Source organism: Protobothrops mucrosquamatus, unplaced genomic scaffold (assembly GCF_001527695.2).
Source record: "Protobothrops mucrosquamatus isolate PMUCROS unplaced genomic scaffold, P.Mucros_1.0 scaffold_254, whole genome shotgun sequence".
Classification (NCBI taxonomy): Eukaryota; Metazoa; Chordata; class Lepidosauria; order Squamata; family Viperidae; genus Protobothrops; species Protobothrops mucrosquamatus.
Genome location: NW_015386330.1, coordinates 235508 through 262481, shown reverse-complemented (window position 1 = coordinate 262481; position 26974 = coordinate 235508). Strand labels below are relative to the sequence as shown.

At 37.4% G+C, this 26974-nt stretch overlaps 1 protein-coding gene across 1 annotated transcript in view; it reads right to left on the bottom strand.

The window, feature by feature from the left end:
• Positions 1 to 10139: 10139 nt before the first annotated feature.
• Positions 10140 to 26974, bottom strand: part of MARCH4 (membrane associated ring-CH-type finger 4) — a 124463-nt gene continuing 107628 nt past the window's right edge. Inside the window, exon 4 of the mRNA XM_015831255.1 lies at positions 10140 to 10501. Within this exon, the coding sequence (XP_015686741.1) occupies positions 10140 to 10501 (362 nt within the window). The remainder of the gene's footprint in view (positions 10502 to 26974) is intronic.

The window sequence follows — 26974 nt, the reverse complement described above, 5'->3', positions numbered from 1 at the left end:
CTATGTATTGTTTAACTAAGCTTTACTGGATAAACCATAATGAGATCCCTGTGAACAATATACTTTCAGCACCCAAAAATAAAATACATTTTAGAGGGGTTTTTTTTCTTTAATGGCCAAATGCTACCAGTGATTTCATAGGAGGTATGTGAGGGTATATGCATTATGGGTTAGACAGATGCAAATACTATATACGTCTAAACATAAATATTCCAAATTTGAAAATAGCAAGAATCTTTTAATGATAGAGCATACTTGGGGATGTTCTGGTATACCGGGGTAAAGGTCTGTTAACAAGAGAAGATTTTTGCCATTTGCAAAAATAAAATGAAATACAAATAAATTACCTGTAGAAAATGATTTTAACATACACAGTATATAGAAACAACATTGGATAGAAAATTGCCACCCAACATGCAACATTTGCCTTGCATCTTGGAAAAACCACCTGGAGTTGACCAGCCCTATGTTATACGGACAACATTGAACCGAATGGACAACACTGAACTAGTCATGGTAGATTTGCAGAAGCCTTCTATAAGTGGGGCAAAATACCATCACTGAATTGTGACAGCAGGTCTGAAAAACAAACTATCCAACATATAGTGGCAGAGTGCCAAAGTAGAGCCTATAATGGAGTTTGTTGGTTTCCTGCCTGTGACAAATGAAGCAAAAAATTATATCTGTAAGCTAGATATATGTTTATAATATTTTATATTTTGTATTTTTATCTCTTATCTTTTATTGAAATGTGATGTGAATGAGCCATACAATAAATAATAATTTGTCAATTGCAGAACAGCAACATAAAATTGTCAGAAAGTGTTGCATGACAACTTCAAGTAAAAGGTATCGGGCATGGTATTTTATTGCATACTTTGATAAAGAAGGCAGAACTCTGTGGGGTAGTGGTGGAGTGGGTTCAATTTGCATATAGTAATTCACTTAATTATAATTTACTGAATAAACCATAATTGGCTGAAGATGAACAATATCCTAGGACATAATCTTCCTCCTTATTACCATTTGGGGGTGTCAAAACTTATTGGAAGCTAAGGACTTTTGCAATTTTATGAGCCAAATGTCTATGGTTCTAATTTTTATAATTCTTTTTGCTTGCAATGCAGCCAAGACAATGTAACAAAGTTTGAAGAAAGTCTGCAGAACCCTGAAATAATTGGTACAAACATCATGTAAAACTGTGGTTCTAATGGCACAAAAAAGTAACTCTTCTGAGAGTTATGATTGCATCTCAGATGTAACTTTTGACCAAACTGAACAGGGTTTTGATCTGTGTATTATATACAAAAGTATATTTCTCTTTTGCTTGCCACTTAAGATAATATTTAAGATATTTCTGAAACAGAAAATTACTTCCTTTATTGTCTATTGAACTGAGGTTTAAAGTCATTCAATATTCTAATGTCCTATTTGAACTCAGTAAAAGGTAGAATGTATAAGGATGAAACTTTATTTTAAAAAGTGAATGTTCTTACTATTTTCATGGAGAAAAAACAATTCATTACACTTAATGACATTATAGATATTAGTGACCATCAGATTAACTAGAATCAGTATCCTACAGTATCCACTCCTCTAAGGAGCTAGCAGAAGTTCTTAGGATGTTTTTATTGACTGTTAAGAAAGGATAAATCCTTTTGATTCCACTTTAGATGGATCGCTGCATTTAACAGCACATTTCTGCAAAAACACTGCTACCCATTTAATTGCTTTCTCTATGGTAAGCAGTTGAAATCATATAGAGTCTCTTCTTGAATTAGCAATAATAGCTTTCTGTCATTCCATTTTTTCCTCAGCTGTTAAAATGCATCCCAAGAACAAATAAAAATGAAAATAGTTTGTGTGTTTTTTTGGCAAATTTAACATTTTGTAATGTGCTTTAGTATTTCCAAGCTAAAGGGCTTAATTAAGAAATACAACTTTGGGCAGCTGTTCCATACCCTTTAATAATAGAGATCAACTCATAATGGCAATTTGCCTTTTGGGTGGTTTTGTTGTAGAGCATCTTCATGGATTGGTGACATAGTCTTTAGTCTAAGATACAGACAAACAGTTTCAAGTCTGCCTAATAGCAACCAACAATTATGGGGTTTTTTTTTCCTTCTAGAGATATAGTATTCTTACAGATTTTAAAAATTGCATTGGACATGCACTGGTATTTATATACAGTGGTATTTTGGTACTTGACTGCTTTAAAACTTGTCGAATTTGGCTCTCAATGCATTCTGATGTGAAAATGTTGTCCCAGTACTTGGCCTTTGTTTAGGACTTGACATGCTGCTATAGAAAAAGAGGGATGGCTGTGGGGAATGGATAAGAAGTCAGCCATGCTAGGAAGGCAAACGGAGGGGGACAACCACATAGGGCGGACAGGAAGTCCACCATGCTGGGAAGATTGCTGACATAGGAAAAGGGACAGAAAAAGGGACATTGTCAAAGGGACATTGTCAAAGCAAGAATATACAGTATTTGCAGCGTTGACAGGTAGTTTTTCTTGGCCAAAACAAAGGGTTACATGGCAAGTCACATGGCTTGTTTAGGACTCATCCTTTTTAGTACCCGTCGCACCTCCCAGAATGAATTGCCGCATGCCAAGGTATAGCATTCTTAATGCTCTAGTGCGCCATGCTGACTTTGATCAGGATGTTTATTACAAACAGACTTAATATGGCTAGTAATTCATCTTCAGCAATACTTGATCCAGCTCCACAGAAGAAGGCTGTTAATAATAAAGCATTTGCTTCTTAACAGGAAAGTCTTCCTTCTTACCTTGGCCTAGGTTGACATTTGGGATAAATGTACCCTGCTTTTATATAGATCAGGGGTCTTTAAACTTGGCCCTTTTATGACTTGTGGACTTTAACTCCCAGAATTCCTCCACCAGCGTGCCTGGCTGAGGAATTCTGGGAGCTGAAGTCCACTAGTCATAAAAGGGCCAAGTTTGAAGACCCCTTATATAGTTGATTAGATGTTCAACAGCAATCATGAAAGAAGCACCATCACAACATTGCAGTCTTGTGATGTTTCAACTGACGTTAAAAATGCCTACAGGTAGTCCTGAACTTCAAACAGTTCAGTTAGTGACCGTTCGAAGTTACAACAACACTGAAAGAAGGGAGTTATGACTGCTTTTCACACTTTAAGACCGTTGCAGCATTCCCATGGTCATGTGATCAAAATTCAGATGCTTGGCGACATTTATGACGGTTGGAGTATCCTCGGATCATGTGATCATCTTTTTCTGAGCTTCTTACAAACAAAATCAATGGGGAAGCCAGGTTCACTTAACAACCATACTACTTACTTAACAACTGCAGTGATTCAATTAACAACTGTGGCAAGACAGGTTGTAAAATGGGGCACAATTCACGTAACAACTGTCTCGCTTAGTAACAGAGATTTTGGGCTGAATTGTGGTCGTAAGTCTAGGACTACCCATGTTTGCAGAGATGGCCAAACACTAACAAAAGAGAAACAAGCATCCTATTTTACAAAGAGATTTATCTTAAACCAGAGTGAGAAAAAAAAAATCCCTTCCCAACGTTTTACACAATTTGTACCTAGAATATTTCACTGTTTTCCGTAGTTCCACTATTTTTTCAATACAATACAGTTCTTTTCTAATAATTTTGTGACTTGTTAGATAAGAACAGCAAGTGCTTTATTCCCCCCCTCCAATACTTGGAGTACAATTATTTGCACCTTTCTTCAGAAGCCCATTGACTTCAATGAAACTTGCTTTTTTAACACCAGCAGGGGCATAAATCTTTTTGGAGGGAGAATTATGCAGAACATTTCACCAAAATTTGTGTACATTTTTCTCCATAGTGAGAAAAAAGTAGTTTACAAGTGATAGAACGCACTTTCTGACCACTTTTTCTCCTATCCAATGGAGAGCTTATACCAGCTTAAAACTCTGAGTAATCATCTGATTCATTTAGATATAACTTCTTTAACTTCATTTGATGAGCTGCAAGTTGGTCAAAGGAAGGAATATCAAGGATTCCATCTCATGACCATAAACAAGTAGATTATACAGGCTAATTTTAGGTATATTGTGGGAAACATGATGTCTTTATCTGTTTGGGGCAACACCGTCTGAGAATTAACACAAAGATGTAGCATTTCATTTTAGGCATACTTCACTGTACAAAATATAGGGTTGCATAGTTCGTCATTCAGCATGAGTGTATCAATTGCCTTAAACTTAAAGCATCACCCAGCTTTTTGATCTGATGCTGGGTAATTGTTCTCCAATACTGGTCTAATTGCACAGTATTAATGGCTGAATGATGCCGCAAGACAGCATGAATTATTAGCGTGAAAACTGTATTTTCAGCCCTTTTCATATGTGAATACCCCCAAAATAAAACAGATTTTAAGCTCTGGCCTGAAATTATGGGATTCCCTTCTTGCTCTCATTATGGCGTGTTAATATACACTGTATCTATATACAGTACTATCACTGCCCATTCCTGCTGAACTAAAACAGCAGTTCAACTAGGCAATCATTTAGCTAATATTAAAATGGCTTATCGTCTCCCACAGAGTATCAATGTGGCATAGCGGTGAGGAATAGCAGGGATCAAGGAAAAGTAGGACGTCTTCCCTTGACCAAAAAGGTCTCTAAGCTAGTAGGGACCAATTCCTATCCCTCAGTCCAATCTCCTGTATTTATTGTTGTCAGGGCAAAATAAGGAGACACCTCTATCCCAATGTGTGCCACTGTGCTGCCAATATAGTTTTTACGCTAATGACAGAAGAAAGATGAGATATAAATTCAATTACAAATAAGTTAATCGCTTTATGGACAATCTCACATTTAACAAATTAAGCTATTAAAATACCTGTACATTTGCAGTAATTTTCAGAAGTACAGGCACTCCTCAACTTACAACAGTTCTCTTAGTGACTGTTCAAAGTTACAACGGTACTGAAAAAAGGGACATGGCCGTTTTTCACCCTTACGACCGTTGCAGCATCCCCATGGTCACGTGATTTATATTTGGATGTTTGACAACTGACTCACATTTATGACGGTTGCAGGGTCTCCCGGGATCATGTGATCCCCTTTTGCAACCTTCTGACAAGCAAAGTCAATGGGGAAACCCAGTTCACTTAACAACTGTGTTACTAATTTAACAACTGCAGTGATTCATTTAATAAATGAAAAGTTGTAAAATGGGACAAAACTCACTTAGCAAATTTCTCAAAATTTAGCAAGATAAATTTTGGCTCAATTATGGTCATACATTGAGGACTACCTGTAGTTTCTTTGGGGGAAAGGATGAGAACTGGCAACCTTAGGGGTAATTGAGTAAAGATGCGTTCAGAGACTAAAGTAAAAAATATATTCCACCCTTGCACCACTGAATTGCTATAAGAGTCCTGATGTAATTTCCTGATTTGAGCAGCAGGTAAACTAGATGGACATTTCGATGTCTTTCAATTGTATTATTCTGTAAGCAGTTTTGCAGTTGCTACCTTGCTTAAATGATATTGCTTTGGTCCATGTGAAAGAGGTCAGTTTAGAATGGATAACCTTTAATGTTCCTTGCCCTCTATTTCACATGAACTATCTTTATGGGCAACAACAGAATGCATCTAGGGCACATCCTATTAAAACCCATCCAGTCCAATTCATACTCTTCAGGAGGGTTAACCAGCCTTTTCTTTTTCCTGGCAGTCTTACAATTTAAACTGGCTCTAAGTTCCTGGAAGCAATCTCTGATAGTATTGATAGCGAAACCTAATAAACCCACATATAGACCAATACCCCTTATTAATCAGGATGCTAAGATTTTTACAGCAATATTGACAAAGAGATTGAATACATTTATAGATAATTCTATTAAAAATGATCAGTGTGGATTTATAAGAGGCCGACAAATGTCAGATGTAGTAAGAAGGGTATTAAATATAGGTTATTACATAAAGAATCTAAAATTAAAGGCTGGTTTATTAGCATTAGATTTATTTAAGGCCTTTGATTGTGTGGAATGGCCTACATTGAGGATATTAATAGAGAAGTTAGGCTTTGGAAAATTTTTTAGAACGGTGATAAATCAACTATACTCAGAGAATAAGGCAAGAATAATAAATGATGGTGTTACAGAGACAATAACCTTAAGCCGGGGAACGAGACAGGGTTGCCCCTTATCTCCAGTTCTATTTGCATTATTGATGGAGGTGCAACCAGGAAAGGTTCATTGATTGAAGGATACATTACTAACATTTCAAAATCCCGTAGCTATATAGAGAGGGTATATTCACATTTGAATGAATTTGGGAAATATAGTGGATTGCAAATAAACTGGGAAAAATCAGAAATGATGTTATATAACCATAGTAAAGAAGAGATGGATGTATTGAAAGAAAAATATAAATTAAAAATAGTGGATAGTATCAAATATTTAGGTATTGACATCCCAAAAAATATTCAAGAATTAAAGAAGATAAATTATGAGAAGTTAAGAAAGACATAAAAGATAAAATGGATAAATATGAAAAAGTTAAATTATCATGGTTCGGAAGAATTGCAGCAATAAAAACGAAAGTTTTACCAAAAATTAATTTTTTGTTTTGGATTATCCCAATTAAGTTTTTGGATCAAGAATTAAAGGAAGTACAGAGATTGCTGGAGGTATATTGTAATGGAGGTAAGAGAGCAAGAATAAGTAAAGCATTATGGTATGAACCATTAAAAAAGGGTGGGCTGGGTCTTCCAAATGTTAGAATTTATTGGTTAGCTAATCAATTAAGGGTGGTCCCAGATATTATAGCAGTAAATAAGAGATTTATTATGGAGCAATATAGAGTTGAAGGAATTAAGGGAAATAGGTGATCCTATAGAAACATATTGGTTTAAAAAGGATATTAAAAAATTGTTAAGAGAATTCAAAATCCCTTTTTAAAAAATGTGATAGAATTATGGAATAAATGGAGATATCAGTTAATGCCAGGAATTTCTCCTTTAACACCGGTGGTAGAAATGGAAAAATTCCCTAAGATTGAATTGAAAGAATGGATTAGTAAATTAAAAAAAAACCACCAGATATATAAATGGGAAGACTGGAAGAACAAGATAAAGAATATAATACAATTAAAGAATATTTTATTAGATACTAAATTAAATTGGTTGAATTTAATACAATTAGAGAAATGGATAAAAATGGAAGAAAAATTCAAGGTGAAAGATAGACAGTTAACAAAATTTGAAATGATTATAAAAGAAAGTGAGGAAAATGAAGAATATATAGGTAAAGGAAGAATTGGGAAAATATACAGAATATTAACTGAAGTAGAAGATCAGGCAAAAGGTTTAAAATTAATCTGGAAAACAGATTTAGGAGAAATAAACAATAAAGAACAGAAGAGTATATAAGAATATGTCAGTTAGAGTTAAGGAAAATTGATATAAAGTGATATGGAGGTGGTACCTAACACCAGGTAAATTAAATCAAATAGATGTTAAATATACAAATATTTGCTGGAGGTGCGAGAAAGAGATTGGAACATATAAACATATGTGGTGGGATTGTGATAGCGCACAAAAGATATGGGACATGGTGTTTAGGGAAATTAGGGAACTTTTGAAGGTAAATTTAGATACGTCACCGAGGATTGCATTACTGTTACTGGTGGAAAAACAAGATATAAATGAAGCAAAAAAGGAACTGATTGTAAATTTGATAATGGCAGCTAGATTAGAGATGGCTAAATATTGGAGACGGAATTGGGTTATTCAAAGAAATGACTGGTATAATGAAATATGGAATATGGCAATCAATGATAAATTAACAACAGAAATTAAATTTAAAAAAGGGATGATTAAAGTAAATAATTATAATGAAATACGGGATGATTTTATAAAAACAGTCTTGGTGGAAGGCAAAGGGAATAAACCTGCTCAAGAATATATGCTGATTTGGAGGGGATAAGGGCACAATTGAAATATATTGTATATTGTTATATGAGAAGAAATATAGGTAATAAAAATGGTCTCCGGGGGTGGGTGGGTGCACTGTAGTATTTTTATTTTTTATACTGTTTTTATTTTATGTATTACGTTTGTATTATTTGTATTTGAATAAAATAAAAATTAAAATTAAAAAATAATAATAAACTGTCTCTAAGGCAATATTAAAGGGATTCCTCAGGCCAAACTCTACAATTGTGCTCTTTATTGGGGCGACGGGGGAGGGGGGAGTTGAGAAATGTAAATATCGAGTTTTCCAAGTGACAAGTCACAAGCTACTATATGTCCAAGTGTTCACATGTTTACATCAACATAACTGCCAATCTAATAAATCAACTTACGTGTATTGTGTGTGTGTGTATATACACACACATACACACACATACATGTATATGTGTACATGTACACAGACATAGACACATATATACATATAGACATACATAGATGGTATATATTTATCATAATTCAAGGCAGCTTGTAGTGGCACTTGTGAAGTATATATAGAAAAATGAGTATCTTGATCAATTTACTCAGGACATAACTATCAACATATGTCATAGATATCAGTTTAAATAGGATGGCTTCCTTAGAACAGTCTGGCAATTGTATCCTAGTGGGAGTTATGAGAAGGTGCTTAGGAAACTCTCACTTAATTCATAGAACTCCAATCCTAGGCTATGCACCATGATTTTTAACTATGGCTGGTAGAACAGGACATGATGGCCTAATCTGCACATAGAGTAGCCTAGTGTTTCTCAACCTTGGATATTTGAAGGCTGGAGAATAGCTGGGGATTCTGTGAGTTGAAGTCTACACAACTTCAAGTTGCTAAGATTGAGAAACATTGCATTAGGCCAGGTTATGGATTCACGCATAACCTTAAATTGAAGACAAACAAACTGAATGCAATGAGTAAATCCAGCCTAAATTAAATTGTCAGTGCAATCCTGAGCATGTTTACTTAGAAACCCCCATAGGCCAGAAAACAGGGTGTACAGTTGGTGCTTAAACCCACAGGGTAGATTAATCAGAACTCCAGTTTCATTAAGTACAAGATTTTTGATAAATGGAGAAGATTGCAAAACAACTTAAATGGCTGCAGACTGAAAGCCAGGTAGATTTTTTTTAAAAAAAGCAAGACAATCATAGGGAATTGTACCAAATTACTCATATAGTGAAAAATGAATTGGCTTTGCGGAAAATGGTTGAAAGGTCAAGTAGAAAATTTGATATGGAAAAAGCCCATTTCAACAAATTTCTAAATGAAATGTCCATGATGAATCATTCATCTGTATCTTGTGCTTTGTCAGTTGTTTACATGTTTGTGGTTCAAGTGGAGAATTCCCTCCCTTTCTCCTTCCATTCCCTCAAAGGGTACTAGCTGATTCTATTTGAAGAGATAAGAAGAACCAGTAGGGCTATGTGCTATGTCACGGGTCCCCAACCCCTGGTACATGGACCAGCACCGGGCCGCGGCATGCCAGAAACCAGTCTGCGCAAACAAGCAAAGCCCCATCTGCAGGATGCCGGCAGTACAGGAAACCACTCCCCCTCCAGTCCGCCGAAAAACCTCTCTCCACGGAACTAGTGCTCAAAAGGTTGGGGACCTCTGTGCTATGTGATAAAATCCTGGGCAATAAAACAAGAGCAATCAATGAATTGCAATTTCAGTTTGAACATCCTGGGGCACACAAATTGGCATATGCCGCAGAATATTTTCTGTATTTGAATACTTAAACCTCTGGTTAATACATTTAAAAAAAAACAACAACAACCAGACAAACCTTCCTCCCTTCTTCCTATATGCATGTGTTTGGGTGTGCAATTCTTTAAAATTTTACTTATTCCATTGTATACATGACAAATTAAACCTTTCTGTTCCCCCATGCCCCCTTTTTGAGGACTTGGTCCTAGTTCACTGTTTGCAGTATATATTGCACTTTGTTTCACAGCCAAACTTTTAACTTCTTTTCGTGGTGAGCAGCTGGTCTGCCTTGCCCTCTCTTGGCTGGGGAAAGGCTTCTTGTGCTCCTTGTGCCACTTCAGAAGATGGCATGGGGAGAGGGCAGAGAGCCCACATGCCTCTTGCTTTTGAGTTCCTTTCCCACTCAGTTGCATTAAGGCCTCCTAAATACTTTAGCTAGACTGTTGTGACTCTCATGACAAGCTCTCTGTTTGTGCTAGAATGGCTTCTCTGTTCGTTAGGCCTCAGATGGCTGAGTATATGCAAGATGGTATAAGCACAGTGATGATCAGACAAAGTACCCGTGGCATGACCAGCTCCTCGGGCAACACTGTCTCCTACAGCGGAGTTGCTGGCCGCGCCATTAGTGGAGGATGAATGGTTGATCTGAGAGGAGGTTCGCTGATTGCTCCTAGACCCTGATTTTTGATCCTCCAAATCCTTTGTTTTGTCATAGTTCAGAACTTTCCACTGTTGATTGACTGCTTGCCACCTTTTAAAAATCCGGTAAACCGAGGGTCCTTCATGTATTATGAGACCTGCAGGATAAAGAGTATATGGGTTAGTAAACAAAGACAAAGGAAGAAGGCTCATAATCTACTGCATTTCTCTCTGGCTGTTTTTTTCCCCAGCATGCACCGCCTGGGACAGCCTTACAACAACTTGGGCACCCTCTAGATGTATAGATTTTAATTCCACAAATTCATAGCAATGGCTTTTCTGGATGAAGTCCAAAATTTGGGAAGGTATTGAAATTAAGTTGTGCTTTGGAGCTTCTCGGAGCATAAATCTCCCAATGTCATTATTTGGTCAGGTCTGTGGCATAAGTGCTTCCCAAAGGAAGATTCCTAATGCTCATAATCAAAAGGCATTCAGACGGGGGAAAAAATGCATGGTTGTCTGGGGGAAAAGGAACAAGAAGGAATGGGTGTGGGAAAACACAGTAGGGTTACAAATAATAGACAATATCATCTTTCTTCTATATAATTTCATGAATGAGGTAGAGTGACTTCCAGTGCTTCCTTGCCTGGAAGCAACCAAAGTCTTAATTCTTTGTATAAAATAGTGAAAGCTTATTGAAGAACTTTGAAAGCATATTAATTGCCTAATTGCCCTACTACATCAGATAAAATTCCCTCTAGATCACCATTTTTTTTTCTTCAAGCTTCATCCAACCAAATACCTCCTGGCATTCTAAGTAAGGCATTTGTTCTCCAACATTCAGTATTCAGAAGAACAATGTTTCTACATAAAGGAAGCCCTTTATATTAAATTCAGCCACCATTTTTTGCAGCTATAATGGTAATGCCAAAAGAAATGTGGGCCAAGAGAAGGACATACTTGCTCCAATTTGCTTTTACCCTTCACCAAGTTACAGATTTACAGCTTTTGTTGGCTTTCTTCGGAGAAATATATGGGTCACAAGCCTTAAAGGCTTAAATAGAATCTCATTCCATAGTCCATATGTGAGTATATAATGTATAAAATAAGTCTTTTCAGAAAAACCTTTCTAGATCTTATTACTATTTTACTACCCAGCTCTTTTTTAAACAGTTGGTCATGAAACACTACATTGCTCCATAACTATATACTGGGGAAGTGGTAAAAAGTGCAGCATGATATCATAATCCAAGCTCCATGACGTACATACTTGTAGGATGCAAGTCTAAAGAGCTGGTGTTTGTGATGACAGTCCACACATTTTATCACATTTTAGCTGTCTTGATTTATAGGGAATGTGCTTGGGTAAAATGTAAGTAAAGGCTTAACTAGCCTGAACTAGAACAGGGAGAGAAGGTTAAGAAAGAAGAGATAAAAATTATAATTTGACAGAGTAAACATACTCAACAGATCCTCTTAATAAATGAAAGGCTGAATATAACAACTCCCTGCACATATCTAAAGTACTAAGCTAGTGAAAAGTAACTAATAGGAGAGGTCAGGAAGCGATCTCAATATAAAAATTATCTTAAACTTGATTTTGCATGTGGTCAATTTAGAGAGTTTAGATATTAATCACTGGAATAGTGCCTTCCTCCAAAAATATTTTTTTTCTCAGAATATAGTTTCCCAGGTCAGATTTTGATTTCATGCTGTTTTGTTTGAACAAATTTCCATGTTGTTACATCTACGCTCTTAACTTCCATCTCTTTCCTTTTGGAATAAAAAAGATTATATAACTAACAGACAGCATTATGCTTTCTGCATATGTAGAAGCAATAGTAAATTTCTTTCCAAACTCAAGGTCTGTAAATAACCTAAAACAGTACATAACCAAATATGTCTAAAGCCTAATTTTGTGTACCTACCCAAACAGCAGCCCTCAAGATGTGCTGGACTGACTACCAAGGTGTGGAGAGTTGCAGTCCTATCTTTCTGGTGCTGAATATTTCCATATCAAAAAGCAGGAAACTCTATGATCTATAAACAAAGTTTGCTGATAACTAAGAGACTAACTGAACTAGTGGCAGGCAGCACACAAAGGAATAGCAGCAATAGTCATCCTAAGAAGTAATAACCTTAATTCCTTCCGGTGTGCAACTACCAAAACTTTATAAGTAACATCACCTTAACTCCTTTCACAATACACAACTTTAGGATGCTGTGGCTGCACCTGCTATGTGCTGCTCCTATACTTTAAATTTCATCTTCTAATTCCAGTACACAGCTGGTTATGCACTTCATTTTATGTGCAAACAATTCAAAACACTTTCAGACATGCACAGTGGCAGAGCTTGAACAAAACAGAGAATTTCTTAGCTGTTTTGGATTCCTAAAGGTTATAAAGCAGTGCCTGCTCTGAATGGTCACTCAATTTATGCAAACTGCATATCTACAGAGAAGGCGATTCTGCAAGAGGCAGATGCACTACTTCAGTAGGAATGAAGACTAAGTTTTCAGCAGAAATGTTTCTATTAAGAGAAACAACATAGCAATTGCTAAATACACCAGGCATTGTGTATTCCAGATAAGGAATATAAACTATAATTCACAAAAATCTGTGCTGTCATCTATACATTTCCCATTCTGCTGAATAGATCCAATATGTATGCATTTTAGCAAATCAGTTGTTCCCAGAATTCAAAAATTCATTTCAGGAGCCAAATATTGATACTGAGGCAAGATTCTACCTTCAAAATTAATGACAGCATTCCTACAGATCACATAAAAGTTTGATAGGAAATTGTGAACTCAATTATTTAAATCCAAATACACATTCTTAAGAATCTGTTTCAGCAGATTATGGGTTAGATATTGAAAGTTCAATTTATTTTATTCCTAAAGCTTATCACAAATATTTTATTTTCGTTTCTTTGTTTGTTTCACCTTCTAAACAAGCGTATATGAATTCCATGCAATTTATAATACAGCATTGATGAATGGGTTAGTATATGAACTAAGCACCCTTTTCTTCAGATAAATTAATTTTCAAAATATTTACTAAAAGTGCAAAACATAACTTTCTTCTACTTTGCCAGGATCCAGATTACTTATTGATTTCTTAGCACTCAGCTCAGGAAGCTATAACATTAAAAAGGAACAAGCAATGAACTCAGTGGAAAGATAGAAATAATAATGCCAATCTATTTGCACTGTAAAAGATGAGGATTTAGTAGGGAGATTTATCAGTTTAACAGTCATCAGCAAGGAGTTCCAGGATTTTCATCAAAATAAGCAGCTTTAGCAAAAAAAAAGGGTTCAGGTTTCACCAAATAACTGTGGCTTTTAATACTGAAACTATGTCCAGGTTTTTTTGTTTCACTTTTTGCTTCAGTTATGGATATCCATCTCTATTTTTATCATCTCTATTATTTCTATCTGTCTGTCCATCTAAAGATTTCGCAGGTGGTCTTTGACTTACAACTATTAATTCAGCAACTGTTTGAAATTATGGTGGTACTGAATGAAGGGACTCATGACCAGTTCCCAAAAATTACAGCTGCTGCAGCTCCCCACCCTGCTGTCGTGTGAACAAAATTTGGTCACTTGGCAGCCTACCTGTACTTATAACCACAGGGTTGCTTCCACTCTTACCTCCACCTCCCTCCCTGTTGTCTATGCCCTTTTGGCTTCCTGCACTCTGCAGCCCTTGCCACCCTAGCTGACTTTCACCATTTTCTTCCCCATTTCTGACCAAGCATGCTTGGCGTGGTCCTTCATGAGGCAGCTGCTAGCCACATGAGGCTTTCTTTACAAGATTGCACATGGTGGTTTCCTCACAGTACCTGGAGGAGATGGCCTCACGTGGTTTCCTCATGGAGAGCCAGGGCGAGCATGTCTCATCAGCAGTGGGAGCAAGAAGAAGACAAAAGTCAATGGGGGCAGTAGGGGTCTTGGAGTGAGTCAAAGACTATCTCTCTATCTCTACTTCCAACTTTATCATCTCTCTATCTCTATCTCTACCTATATCTTTACCTATATCTCTGTCCTATCATCTATCTCCCTACCCATATAACTTCAAGTTAACTCTCAGGTGACCATAGGAAGGGGCAACTGTAGGGAAATGATTCACCATTGTTGGATATTATTTAACTTCCTACATTAAATTATAGCTCCAGGGTGTCAAGGTGGTCTCCCATTGAAGCCCAAAACAGGTTTGACTCTGTGAAAGTCATCCCAGGTGCCCAGCTAAATCCAACAGGCAGCTATGCCTGGGAGTAGCAGTACAGCAGCAATACAGGAAATGCTGGAAATGGGTGGTTATTTCAATGAGAACTGTGAAGATATCATTTCATATTGCACAGGGGAAGGCAATAGGGAAACATCCCTGCATTTTATCAAGAAAAGCACATGGTTAGCAATATAAAGTGATTGATGACATAGTAACTGATTATGAGTTGCTGCGGTTGGATGGCAGTTAACATGCTACTGAGGAAGAGCTGAAGATCTTTTGGAGTACTAACACTATTTATGAGTCAGATAAATTAAAGCCTTCTGGATGTCTAGTTATCAATATTGCCATGCAGGAAAAGAAAATCTAGAGAAAGAATTACAGTGAGAATATGGAACAGAAAAGCATTGGAAAGCTCAACCCAGAAAAAAGCTGAAAAGAATTGACTATACAGTACATTAACATCTTAGGCATCAGTGAATTTGAATGGATCGAAATTGCACACTTTCTGTCAGACGATCACAGGGTTTATTAGTCAGGCTATGAAAAATAAAGAAGAAATTGCATTACTTTCATAATCAGGAAAGATATGGCAAATACAGTACTTGGGTACTATGCTGACTAGTAAACTTTGTGGACAACCTCTTAAAATGACAGTTATTCAAGTTAATGTTCCAGTCACTAATGCAGGAGAAGAGTTGATTGATGAGTTTATAAGAGGTTTAAACTGAAATTGATAGACCATGCAAGCAAGATATGCTGCTTATGACTGAAAACTGGAATGTCAATGTAGGAATTACTTTTGGTCCCTTCAAGTCAGTTTTGTCTCCTGTGAACTGACTGGACCAGTCCCTGCAGTTTTCTTGGCAAAATTTCAGAAGTGGTTTGCCCTTGTCTGCTTCCTAGGGCGGAGAAAGAGTGAGTGGCCCAAGGTTCCCTCACTGGCTTTGTGCCTAAGGCAGGACTAGAACTCACAATCTCCTGGTTTCTAGCCTGAACCTTAACCACTACACTATATCGAGAGAGCATACTAATTTATATTATTGGTAAAAGGAGGTGGAAGAGCTCAATTACAACAACAAAGATGTGGTCAGAGACTCATTGTGGTACAGATCATGAACTGCTCATGTGAAAGTTTCAAAAGAAGAAGGAAGGAAGGAAGGAAGGAAGGAAGGAAGGAGGAGGAAGAGGAAAAGGAGGAGGAGGAGGAGGAGGAGGAGGAGGAGGAGGAGGAGAAAGCCTGTCAATTAACAAGATAAATACTGAACCATATCTTCTGAACCAAGATAAGATCTACAATTTTCAAGGAGAGCATCAAGAAATGCTTTGAAATCCTGAATTTCATTGATAGGGAACCAGAGCAACTGTGGAATGAAATCAAAAAGGTAGTTAACAATTAATGTGAAATGTCTCAAGAAACAGAAGAAAGCAAACTGTCTATCAGAATTGATGATGAAAATTGCCAAGAAGAAAAGAGAAGCCAAAACCAAGAAAAACAAAGATCTCATAAAGGAACGTAACAAGGAATTTTAGAGATTGGTTAGAAGAGATGAGAAGCAGTATTATAACAACATCTATAAAGGCATTGCAGGTGAAAACAGACATGGAGAACATGAAAAGTTTTCAAAAAAGATTTCCAACTTTCACACGCAAGCAAAATAATGGTTAGGATCATCCAACATAGATTTGAGCCCTGCATGGAAAGAATACAAAAAAGAAAAAAAAATTTGTATGTGTCTCACTGATTAGAGAAAGAACTTGGCACCAATCTCATTAATTTATACACTATGCTTAGGAAAATGAGAATCCCAGAACATTACATTGTTCTTGTGTGAAACTTATATATAGGACAGGAGGTGACAGTCTGGATGGAACTTGATGAAACCAGTTGGCTCCAAATTAGCATAGGGTAATTATTTCCCCTTATTTATCCAACCTATATACTAAATATATATTAAAGGAAACTGGATTGGAAGAAAATGAGTGTGGTTTTAAAATTGGAGGAAGGAACATCAATAAGCTGCACTATTCTGATGAGGCTACCCTGATAATGAAATCCAAAGGATCTGCAAGCCCTACTACCGGAAGTCAAAGATTACAGTGAAAAAATGGGACTAAAATTAAATATACAGAGATCAAACTAATGACAGCAGGTAGAACAACTGCCTTAGAATTGACAGTGAAGACAATGAAGTGCTGGACAGCTTCTGCCTTTTAGGATCAGTCATCAACAATAAAGAAACAAGCAGGTAAGAAATAGGCCACAGTCTACCACTTGGTAGCGCAGCCGTGAAGGCCTTGGAAGTGATATACAAATACTATGATGTTTCTATACCTACAAAAATCAGACTCATGCAAGCCACAGCATTCCTTGGGACAGCCTTTGGAAGCAAAAGTTGGACTTTAAAGAAGCAGAATAGAAAAAATATTGAAATCTTTGAATTTTGGTGTTAAAAGAGACCCTTGAGAATACTAAGAACAGCCAAGAGAACAAATTAATGGATTGTTGAACAATTAACCCAGAGTTCTCACTAGAGGGATAGAGGCATGGTGGTTTATTGATGTAATGATACTGGAGATGGTCTCTGCCCCAGCGGTTCGAATCCTAGCACTGCATGTCGGCATGTAGCTTCTGTCCACCCAACAATTTGAAAGCATGTTCTATGTGAGTAGATAAATAGATACCACTTCAGTGGGAGATGAGCTGATGTTCTGTGAAGGTAGTTAGATTCCTGTTGGCTTTGAACCTTCCTGGTTGAGGCAGCTCTGGGAAAGGAGGGGTCTTGAATGACACTGCAGGAAGAGTCAGTTCTCTTTCTTTCTGGTGCAAAGCCAGCTCACACTCCTATGGTGATCTAGAGAAGTGTGCGAGCATGTCCTATAACACAGCTGGTAACTTGGCAGTCAAACTACTACTCTGCAATAGCATTGTGGTCTCCTAGATAATGTAAGAATAACGCCATGTGCTAACAACAAGAACAAACAATAAACAACAAACAACAACTAGAGGCATAAATGACCAGGTTCAATTATCCTACTTTGGACAGGTTATGCAAAGATCGAGTTGTCTTGAAAAGTCTCTAAAGCTGGAAAGGGGAAACAAAAAAACAAAAAAAACAAAAAAAGAAGAGGGCAAGCAAGGTGAATGGACTTAGTTACAGTGGTGATAATTGCAATGTTGGGAGACCTGAAGGAACAGGCTAAGGATAGACTGCATGGAGAAAATCTATCTACATAATAAAAAGGAGTTGATGGAACTTAATCAATAAATAATCAATCAATATGCCAGATTGGAACAAGATGAGCATGGTTTTAAAATTTGAGAAAGAATAATCAATAACTCGTGCTATGCTAGTGACAGTATTCTGTTAGCTGAAAATGCAAATCATCTCCTAGATCATGGGGGTCAAACTTGCCACGTCACGTGACGTGTCGCAACATATCATGACTCTTTTTGCATTGCCGGAGCTGGGATGGGCGCAACCTCTGCATGATGCAACCAGCCCGCGGGCCGGCAGTTTGACACCCCTGTCCTAGATGCATTTAGATGATTGCATTTAAATGCACACTCTAATAATGAAAAGGAGAACACAGTGAGCAAAGTGGAACTATTATTAAATATAAAGAAGACAAATGCTAACAGGTATAACAACCAGCCTTAGAATTGGCAATGAAGATACTGAAGCTGTTGGGTAGCTTCTGTCTTTTAGATCAATTGTCATCAGTAACCAATGAGAGCCACTTTGGCCTAGTGGTTAAGGCCCCAACTTAGAAAGCGGGAGACTATGAGTTCAAGTCCTGCCTTAGCCATGAAAGCCAGTTGGGTGATTTGGGGCCAGTCACTCTCTCTCAGCCCAACCCACCTCACAGGGTTGTTATTGTGGGGAAAATAGGAGGAGGAAGGTGTGTTGGATATGTTCGCTGTTCTGAGTTATTTGTAAAAATATAATATAAATAAAAATATAAATGCAAAATATAAAAAATATAAATAAAATAAAATAAAAATAAACCGGCAGTCTACCACCCTACTACTTAGTAGAGTAACTTTGGAAAAGATATTAAGATACTGCAAAGTGTTTATACCTACAAGGATCAGAACTGTGCAGGCAGTGGTTTTCATTGTTGACAGTCTGTGGAAATTAAAGCTGAAGAAGCAGGATAGAAAAAGTATTGACATTTTTGAACTTTGGTGTTGGAGGAGACTCCGTGGGAATACCATCAATAGGCAAGAAAACCAGCAAATTAATCACAGAAGAAGTCAATTCAGAGTTCTCACTTGAGGTGCTGTACAAATGATCAGGCTTGAATTGCTATATTTTGGCCACATTATCTAGCTCTTTTGAGACACCTACAATGCTGGGAAAGATGAAAAGAAAGGAAAGAATCAGATGACCAGCAGCAAGGTGGATGGACTCACTCAATTACTAAAGTGATGAGTTCACCATTAGAAGACCTGAAGCACCAAGTTGAAGACAAATGATCTTGTAGGATCCAATCTGGATCGGTCACTGGGACCAGAAGTTTGGTCTTCCAAGCTTTTGGACTTGTGCTGGAGCCCATCCCCATTGGATCCTCTAACATTATCCTGGGATATGTATATTTGCCTTCATTTGTGACAAATGATCTTGGGGAAGATTTAGGTACGTGATCAAAGTGACATGATGCCATATAATCAATCAACCAATCAGTCAGTCAGTCAGTCAAACAATTAATTAGTAATCTAAACCATTATATTGTTTCTGTGCCAAATATATGAACCCTCATATTATTTCCTTATAATAATTGTTTATGTCTGTGTATTCATTACTGAATTTTGCAGGATTTTTAAAATATTTCTTTATTTACCTAGTTATTTACTGAGCTTATAGGCCACTTCAATCACTAATGAGTCTGAGTTGCATATTTCCCACCACCTGTAATGAGGTTAAAAATATAAATGTATAAAATAAAAATCAAAGCATATCAAAAGCAAATAAGCACAGGGAGTATCACTGAATACCTGAAGGTAAAATTCAGGGGGACCAACATTACAATGACCCAAACTTCAAAGCTGGCAGAAATAACCAAGTTTTAATCCCACCAGAAAAGCTGAAACATTATATATAGAAATTGGCAGGAGAAACCCGATGATGGAATTCATGTTTGTATCACAATTCAAATGTCAAATGCAAAGCATCACTCAACAGAACTCACCATCAGAGAAATTCTGAAAAGGTGGTAATGTTGAGCTGGTATTTTATACACTGATGGGAAGAATTCAACAGAAGATCATGAAAGGTCACCAATATGAACGTCAATTGCGCATAAAAGCTATTGAAGCCAATACGCTAATGGCTTTTGTGTTGGATGCAGGTTATTCAAATGCTGATATTTAGCTGGACTTCAGGAAAGCTGGATTTTTTTAAAAAAAAAATGAACGTTTTTAACAGTAAAACTGATTTGCTTAAAGTCAGATTGCTCTAACCTACCCTTAGCTAATTTAGGCCACCTTGCGAACACTTCATTTTACTTGTTCAATTGGCAGATACCACAGACAATACATTCAACGCACATTAGGAAGAGTCCTTTATCGTGCTTTTTACATATCAGTTATAGAGTTCTCTGCCTTGGAGTGTGTTGATCACCAATTGCTTAGGGGCTCTGGTCTATACAGGATGATTCTATCAATTCTCACCGATTATTATGACTAAGTGCAACCTCCAGGAGAATACTATTGCCTTCATATCTTTCCCTTGCTCATGAATTTCACAGAGAGACCTTTCACAGTGAAAAATAGGATGCTGGATTAGATGATTCAGCCCAACTCTTTTTATTTTCTTGGAAGCATTTCTATATTTGTCAGATTGATTGTTCCTTTAAAATGGAAGGCTTCTTCCTAATATTAAACTAGAATAACATTTCTTAGAGAATGTACTCATTCTTGGCTGACAGTGAATTGAGAAAATACATAAATACGTCAGTATGGACACACAGGAAGTTACATCGGTAGTGATATTTTGACTAAGAGATAATATGACCAAATTTGGGAAATTATGTAATGAAGTTTTAAACTTTGGTTGGTATGCAGTGGATGCTGTCTTATTTTTGGCTAAGACCAAATTTGGCTCAAAGACATTATAACTTGATTCCTATTATTCCTCTGTTACAAAATGTATGTTACTATGGTCAGTTATAATAATAATAATAATAATAGTAAGGTTGGAAGGGACCTTGGAGGTCATCTAGTCCAACTCCCTGCTCAGGCAGGAAACCCTATATCATTCCGGACAAATGGCTGTCCAGTCTCTTCTTAAAAACTTCCAGTGTTGGAGCATCAACCTGGAGGCAGGTTGTTCCACTAGTTAATTGTTCTAACTGTCAGGAAGTTTCTCCTTAGTTCTAGGTTGCTTCTCTCCTTGCTTAGTTTCCACCCGTTGCTTCTTGTCCTGCCTTCAGGCGCTTTGGAAAATAGCTTGACACCCGCTGTTGAATTCTTCTAATTTAGGGAACTAATAGAAAAATAACCTAAAACTAATTCAGAAACTGAATTATTTATTGAAAAAAAACAACCCAATAGCATTCCATTCCTTTAGCTAATTTCTGTTCCACTAATCTGCAACATTACAAATAAAAATAAATTGGGGATTGTCTGTATTTTTGTATGAATACTCTATTTTTTCATGAGATACTTTGGGAGCAGACTTATGTACTGCTGTATGATGGTAAAATAATACCAAAATTACTTGTTATTTTAAGAACATTTGATCAATTCTCACAAATACATAGACACGCTGGGAATCTGCTGCCATTTCTGTGTATGATTGTAGTAGAATCTTCTCTAGGTTATTAATGCATAAGGAGGCATTAATAGAGTTTCAGAAGAGGCAATTCTTCTGAATTCATACCAATGATGCTCTTCCCCTTTGAAGTAAGCAGTGTTCTAGTTTCAGTTAAGAAGTTAATGGGGTAAAAAGAAAGAGAGAATGTATAGCTAATCTAGTTTATGCCAATGTAATTCATTAAACTTCTCTATAATTTTCTATTCTTCCTAAATATATTCAACAGAAAAGGAAAACTAAAATCTTAGGATAGAAACAAACATTCAGAACATTCAGTAGAAGAAAAGTTAATAAGAAATAAAAATGGATTGGGGAACAATAACCAGTTTGGTAGATCTAACATAGATAGTTACATAATAAGATTTTATCATATATGCACATCACAATATCATTTATTTATTTATTTAAAAAACCCCACAATAACTGAATTTGGATTAAATTCAAGGGTGATCTTTGAATTCTGGATGTGGATTTTCTTCTACGTAATTCAAAATGGGACACTTTATTTCAGCATTTGCTTGAGTTGAGTGGCATTGTTTGGATTTATTTTAATAAAAAGGAATTCAGCCCTATCCTGGTGTGATCAGCAGGGTTTGAAGATATTTTTCTATGTTATTTTTTAAAAAAGTGTTCATGGGTATTTTATTATCTTCTCAGACCATTTCCCCCATATAACACACAAATGTTAGAGGGGGTCTACACTAAAGTTTTATCACAGCTCTGGACTTTTTAAACAATGCAGACTCCCCATGCAAGCACCATTACAACAAAGCCACCATTAATCTTGATCCAGAACCTGAGTTGTAAATGCCGAAAAGACACCACTTCCATTAATTACCCTTCGCATCAAGCCACAAATGATCAAATGCCACATATCAGTTTTAATTGGCTATCGATCTCGTCTTCTATTCCCTGTGGTCAGATAGTGATGTCTTTGGGATTTATTGCATGCCTCTGGTTTCGCTCAGCAGTCAACAGCTCTCAGATCATCGTTTCCTGCAATTCCCATCTTGAGACAGATTATGAGTTATTCCAAGACAGATCATTTGTCCAAGTAGTTCCATGAATGGCAGTGGCTCTCCAAGTGGGACACTTTCCCAGCCTAGTCTGGAGAAGGTAACAACTGAATCTGGATATTATTATTTTTTTGCATGTACACTAACATTATTGCTCTGGATTGGTCCTTCCATTAGATAGAATGAGGCTGTCAACTTCTTTTTTGTTCTAAGTTGCCACATAGATGGGGGGGAGGGGGGAAGTAGTATTGCTCTTTGTATTGCTAGACAAAACACCGAGCAGGGAACCAACAGAGGTAACCAACTCAAGCAGTGCAGCTCTACAATTTTTCCTCCTGAGCCTGGTTGACCAAGAACTTCTCTCTGAGGAAAGGGTAGGCTGCTCATAACAAAGTACCTCTAAGGAAGCCTGCCTTTTCCCAAACTTCCATGCAACGATGTAGCTGCTTTAAGAGTTGCATTAATTTTAAGGAGACAATTTCTTAAAGCAGAAGTCTGGAAGAAAGGCTGCTTTAATAAGCACAAGAAACTAAATTGGTACAGTGGGTCCCGGTCACTCTTGCTGGCAACCCAAGGGGTCCCTGACCAGTTCATGCCTGTTTCTTTTTGTTTCCTGGGTAGAGGGGCAAAGCCGTGGGCTGCTATCACTCCTCGTTCTTATTTTCCTGTTATTTATTTATTTTATTAAATATAAATGCTGCCCATCTCACTATCCAAAGCAACTCTGGGCAAATTACAATACATTTCTTATTTTCTATGAATGCTTATAAGGCTGAGATTCAATCCAAAGGCAATCATGGAAATACAAATGATGTCTGAAGTGGCTGTTTTCCTTGCCAGCACGCCACCTTGCTTTTTAATTAAAACAATCTGCAGCAATTAAACAATAAGAACAACCAAAACTTGGAGCATGGGTGTAGCATTCTCCAAGACTGATTACCCATGACCCCATTTAGGGACCTCATCACTAGAAAGCTCAGGTCTCCCTTGATTCCATTCGTCTATATGAGGGAAAGGAAAACCTCATTTGCTCAACCTGACAACTTATTTACTTCTATTCTGAGTCAGGGCTGCCTAATTGCCTTATTGCCAGAAGCAGGCAATTGTTTCTGATGGCAGAAAACTTCTGTCTTCTATTAATCTCCCAGTCCTGTCAACCCAACTACAGGGTTAATTTATGATCCAGCTCTCAAATACTGTATGCTTTACTGGGTTATGCCACCTTGAGTGCTCCTTCCCCCTTGAGATAGCATGCTTCAGTTTCTGGAAGCATGTCGTAAGACCAATAATCAACTGACTACTTTGCTGAAGAAGGAACAGCCAGGATTAGGTTACAGACTAGGTTACTGGGATTATTTGGGAGCTGAAGATGAAGCTCTTCTGCTTCAGATGGCAGGGAAAACGGTGAATCAATGCATCACTACATCTTTTTTAAATAAAGAAAATACAGGGAAAAGAAGGATGCTTGGGGGGGGGAAGTCATTAAGAATAATTCTGTCAGGTTTTGACTTCTATTAGCAAGGCAAAAATTAAAGCTATCTTGCTATTTGGGCATTCCTCACTAAGAGAGGGGAGGTCTAAAAACACAGCAAAGGAACAAAGTATTATTTCTATTGCTGTTTGTTATCCCCTGGCTGTTCAGTGTATGAATTTTGATTCTTGGTATACATACATTCGATTTAACTTTGCATACATACATGTTATATGGTATATATATCAAATAGATACATTTTACATTGATAGCAAGACCTGTCCTTAAGGAGGAAAGCAACTGACCATTGCTTTCAAGTAGAGAAAGGCAGAGAGTGCAACAGAAGTACGATGGGAGGATGTGGATGCTCACAGACTGAATACCTTGCAAAGTGCCACCAGAGTATTTGAGACCAGACTGGAATTTCTTAAAATGGCTTAGATTCAGCAGAGAGACCTGTCAGGACAGTAACAAAGAGGAGAGCCTTGTGGAGGGATCTTTATAGATGTTCCTCCCAGCCTTTCTGGAAGGGGTTTTGGTGAAATGTCCCTATAAAGAATGAGAGAACCAACCAAGAACTAAGGAGAAATTTCCTAAAAGTTAGAGCAATTATTCAGTGGAAGAGCTTGCCTCCACGTTGTGGGTGCTACATCGCTGGAGGTTTTCAAGAAGAGACTAGACGACTATTTGATTAGGATGGTATAAGGTCTCCTGCCTTGAAGAGAGGATTGGACTTGAAGACCTCCAAAATACTTTTCCAACTCTGTTATTCTATTAATTAATCAGTGGAACGACTTGCCTCCAGAAATTGTAGATGCTCCATCACTGGAGGTTTTCAAGAAGAGATTGGACAGCCATTTTGCCAGAACAGTATAGGGACTCCTGCTTGAGCAGGGGGTTGGAGTAGAAGACTTCCGAAGCCCCTTCCAACTCTGTTATTCTGAAGCCAGTATGAGCCTACAGAACAGCAGCTTAAATGGTAAATATGGATATAATCTAAAAATGGAATATAGTGGTACAATTGTCAGAAGCATTTGCCTGAGGATATCTGTGACGGGCATGGTTTGTAGAGAGGAAGATCTATTTCCCGACTTTGCTCATTAGGGACAAATTGGCTATACTGAGAAGGATCTTTGCTCTTTACAGTTCATGCCTGTGACAGGCACTCTAGGGCAGGTCCTTGTGACAACTGCACCAACTGCATTCCAACATATCTTCTTCCTTCAAAAAGATCCCTGTGCTTAACTTTCTTTCCATACAATTTCCTCTTAAGCGTATCACAAATTGAGTGAGCCAGTATGTAAGCTTTCATCCAGCAATCTTCTTTCACAAAAGGTCCTCACCTGGGGTGGTTCCATGATGTGCCACAATTTTTCACTGTACACTTTGTTATTTAAGATGATGTATTTTAGAGAGAGAAAAAATGCCTTTCTATTTCATGCACTATTTGCTCCAAACGTATTTACAGGCATTTCCTTCCCAATCTGTTGCTGCTTGTGGATGGAGAGAACAGACATTTATTTCCATTACTAAGGCAACAAGGAAATCACTCACTTTCCATAATTTTCTACTTTGAGTGACAGGACCCAGTTGGATGTGCATTTTGCTGCACAGAAAGGTTAGCTTGTCACGTGGGAAGCCTCTCTCATACAGGGTTCCCTTGTTCTCGTGCTCAGGATAACCCCAAGTACACGATGCAGGCATGTGAGCAGCTAAGAGTTTTCTAGTTGTAGCAGACTGCACACGGGAGTCTGCAACTCTGCCTGCTTTTGTCGATATCGTGAAAGCAGTGTCGTGATTCATGCTTACCATTTTTTTCACATGTGTGTGCAAGATCACTACACAAAGGACTAGGTCTTGGGTTGCAGTAGTACAATGCTGCTTTCGTCAGACAGTTTGACTCCCATCTCCATCCTAAGGTCACTGCTGAGCCTTCTATGTCCTGCATCTCATCTCTTGGATGTCCTGAGATTACTCTAAGAAAGTAGGTTACCTGTTATATGCTCAGACAGCATCACAATCATTTCCTAGGTCTTCCTAATGTTGGCATGAAGCAACAGTCCTGCTGACCAAATGAAATTGTGTATAATGCTTGAGGCTTTCTATATCCCAAATTCCTCTCCTTTTTGTATACTGTATAAAGGTAAAAAAAAATATTCGAAAATGCATGTCCCAAATCATGACAGTATGACAGCAGCACACTTCCACAGTTCTCTAACATTGCTATTATTATTTTTTTGTATGCTAGCACTTAGCCTTGATAATTACAGTTCCAAACTTCTTTGTCCATTGGGAAATAGCAACACATATTTTATAGTTCCTGAAATTAAAAGCAGAAGCAATGAACTATACCTTCAAATTAAAATACCTTGCCAGGAGGATTTCTTTTCTGGCAAGTGTAAATGGAACAGAATCTCGGGGTGATTTTTTTTCTTAATATAATGTCTTATCCAGTGCTTTTTTTGTAAAAAAAAAAAAAAGGTGCCAGAACCTACCCTACAAGGTTCCATCCAAAAAAGGTGCAGGAACTCCATTCTGGGTGTTCTATGACAAAAAAAGCCCTGGTCTTATCTATCAACAGCTTGTGATATTTTTTTTTTTAAAAATCAGCAAATAATTTTTTGCTGCCTTTCTGTGCCAGATAAAACTTTAGTGCATGATCCAATTTTCAATGCTCTTCAGAAAACACATAAAGGTTGCAATCAAATGAAGCGGAAATTAAGAAATCACGCCCAATTCTTAAATGCAATCAAAACATACCTATTTTCTGCCCCCCTCCAATTAAGGACTGGCTTATTTTGCTCCTATGGCATCCAACTCATGGATGAAAGGAGAATGTTTACTTCCTGCTGATAGATGAGCTAACCAGCTGCTTCCAGCCTTTCCTTCTTTATCAAAGTTATGTTAATCATGTAACTTCCTGACAGCCACTAGCTACCCACTTACTTCCTCTGTGTTCCTATCAGCAATCAAACACATAAACACTACAGTTTTGCCTCTTTCCATTCCCTGAGAACCACTGGAAAAAGCTCCTCCTCCTCCTCAAGACTGCCATGCTGCCTAATGGGCACATCACCTCAAACAGTCTGTGATGG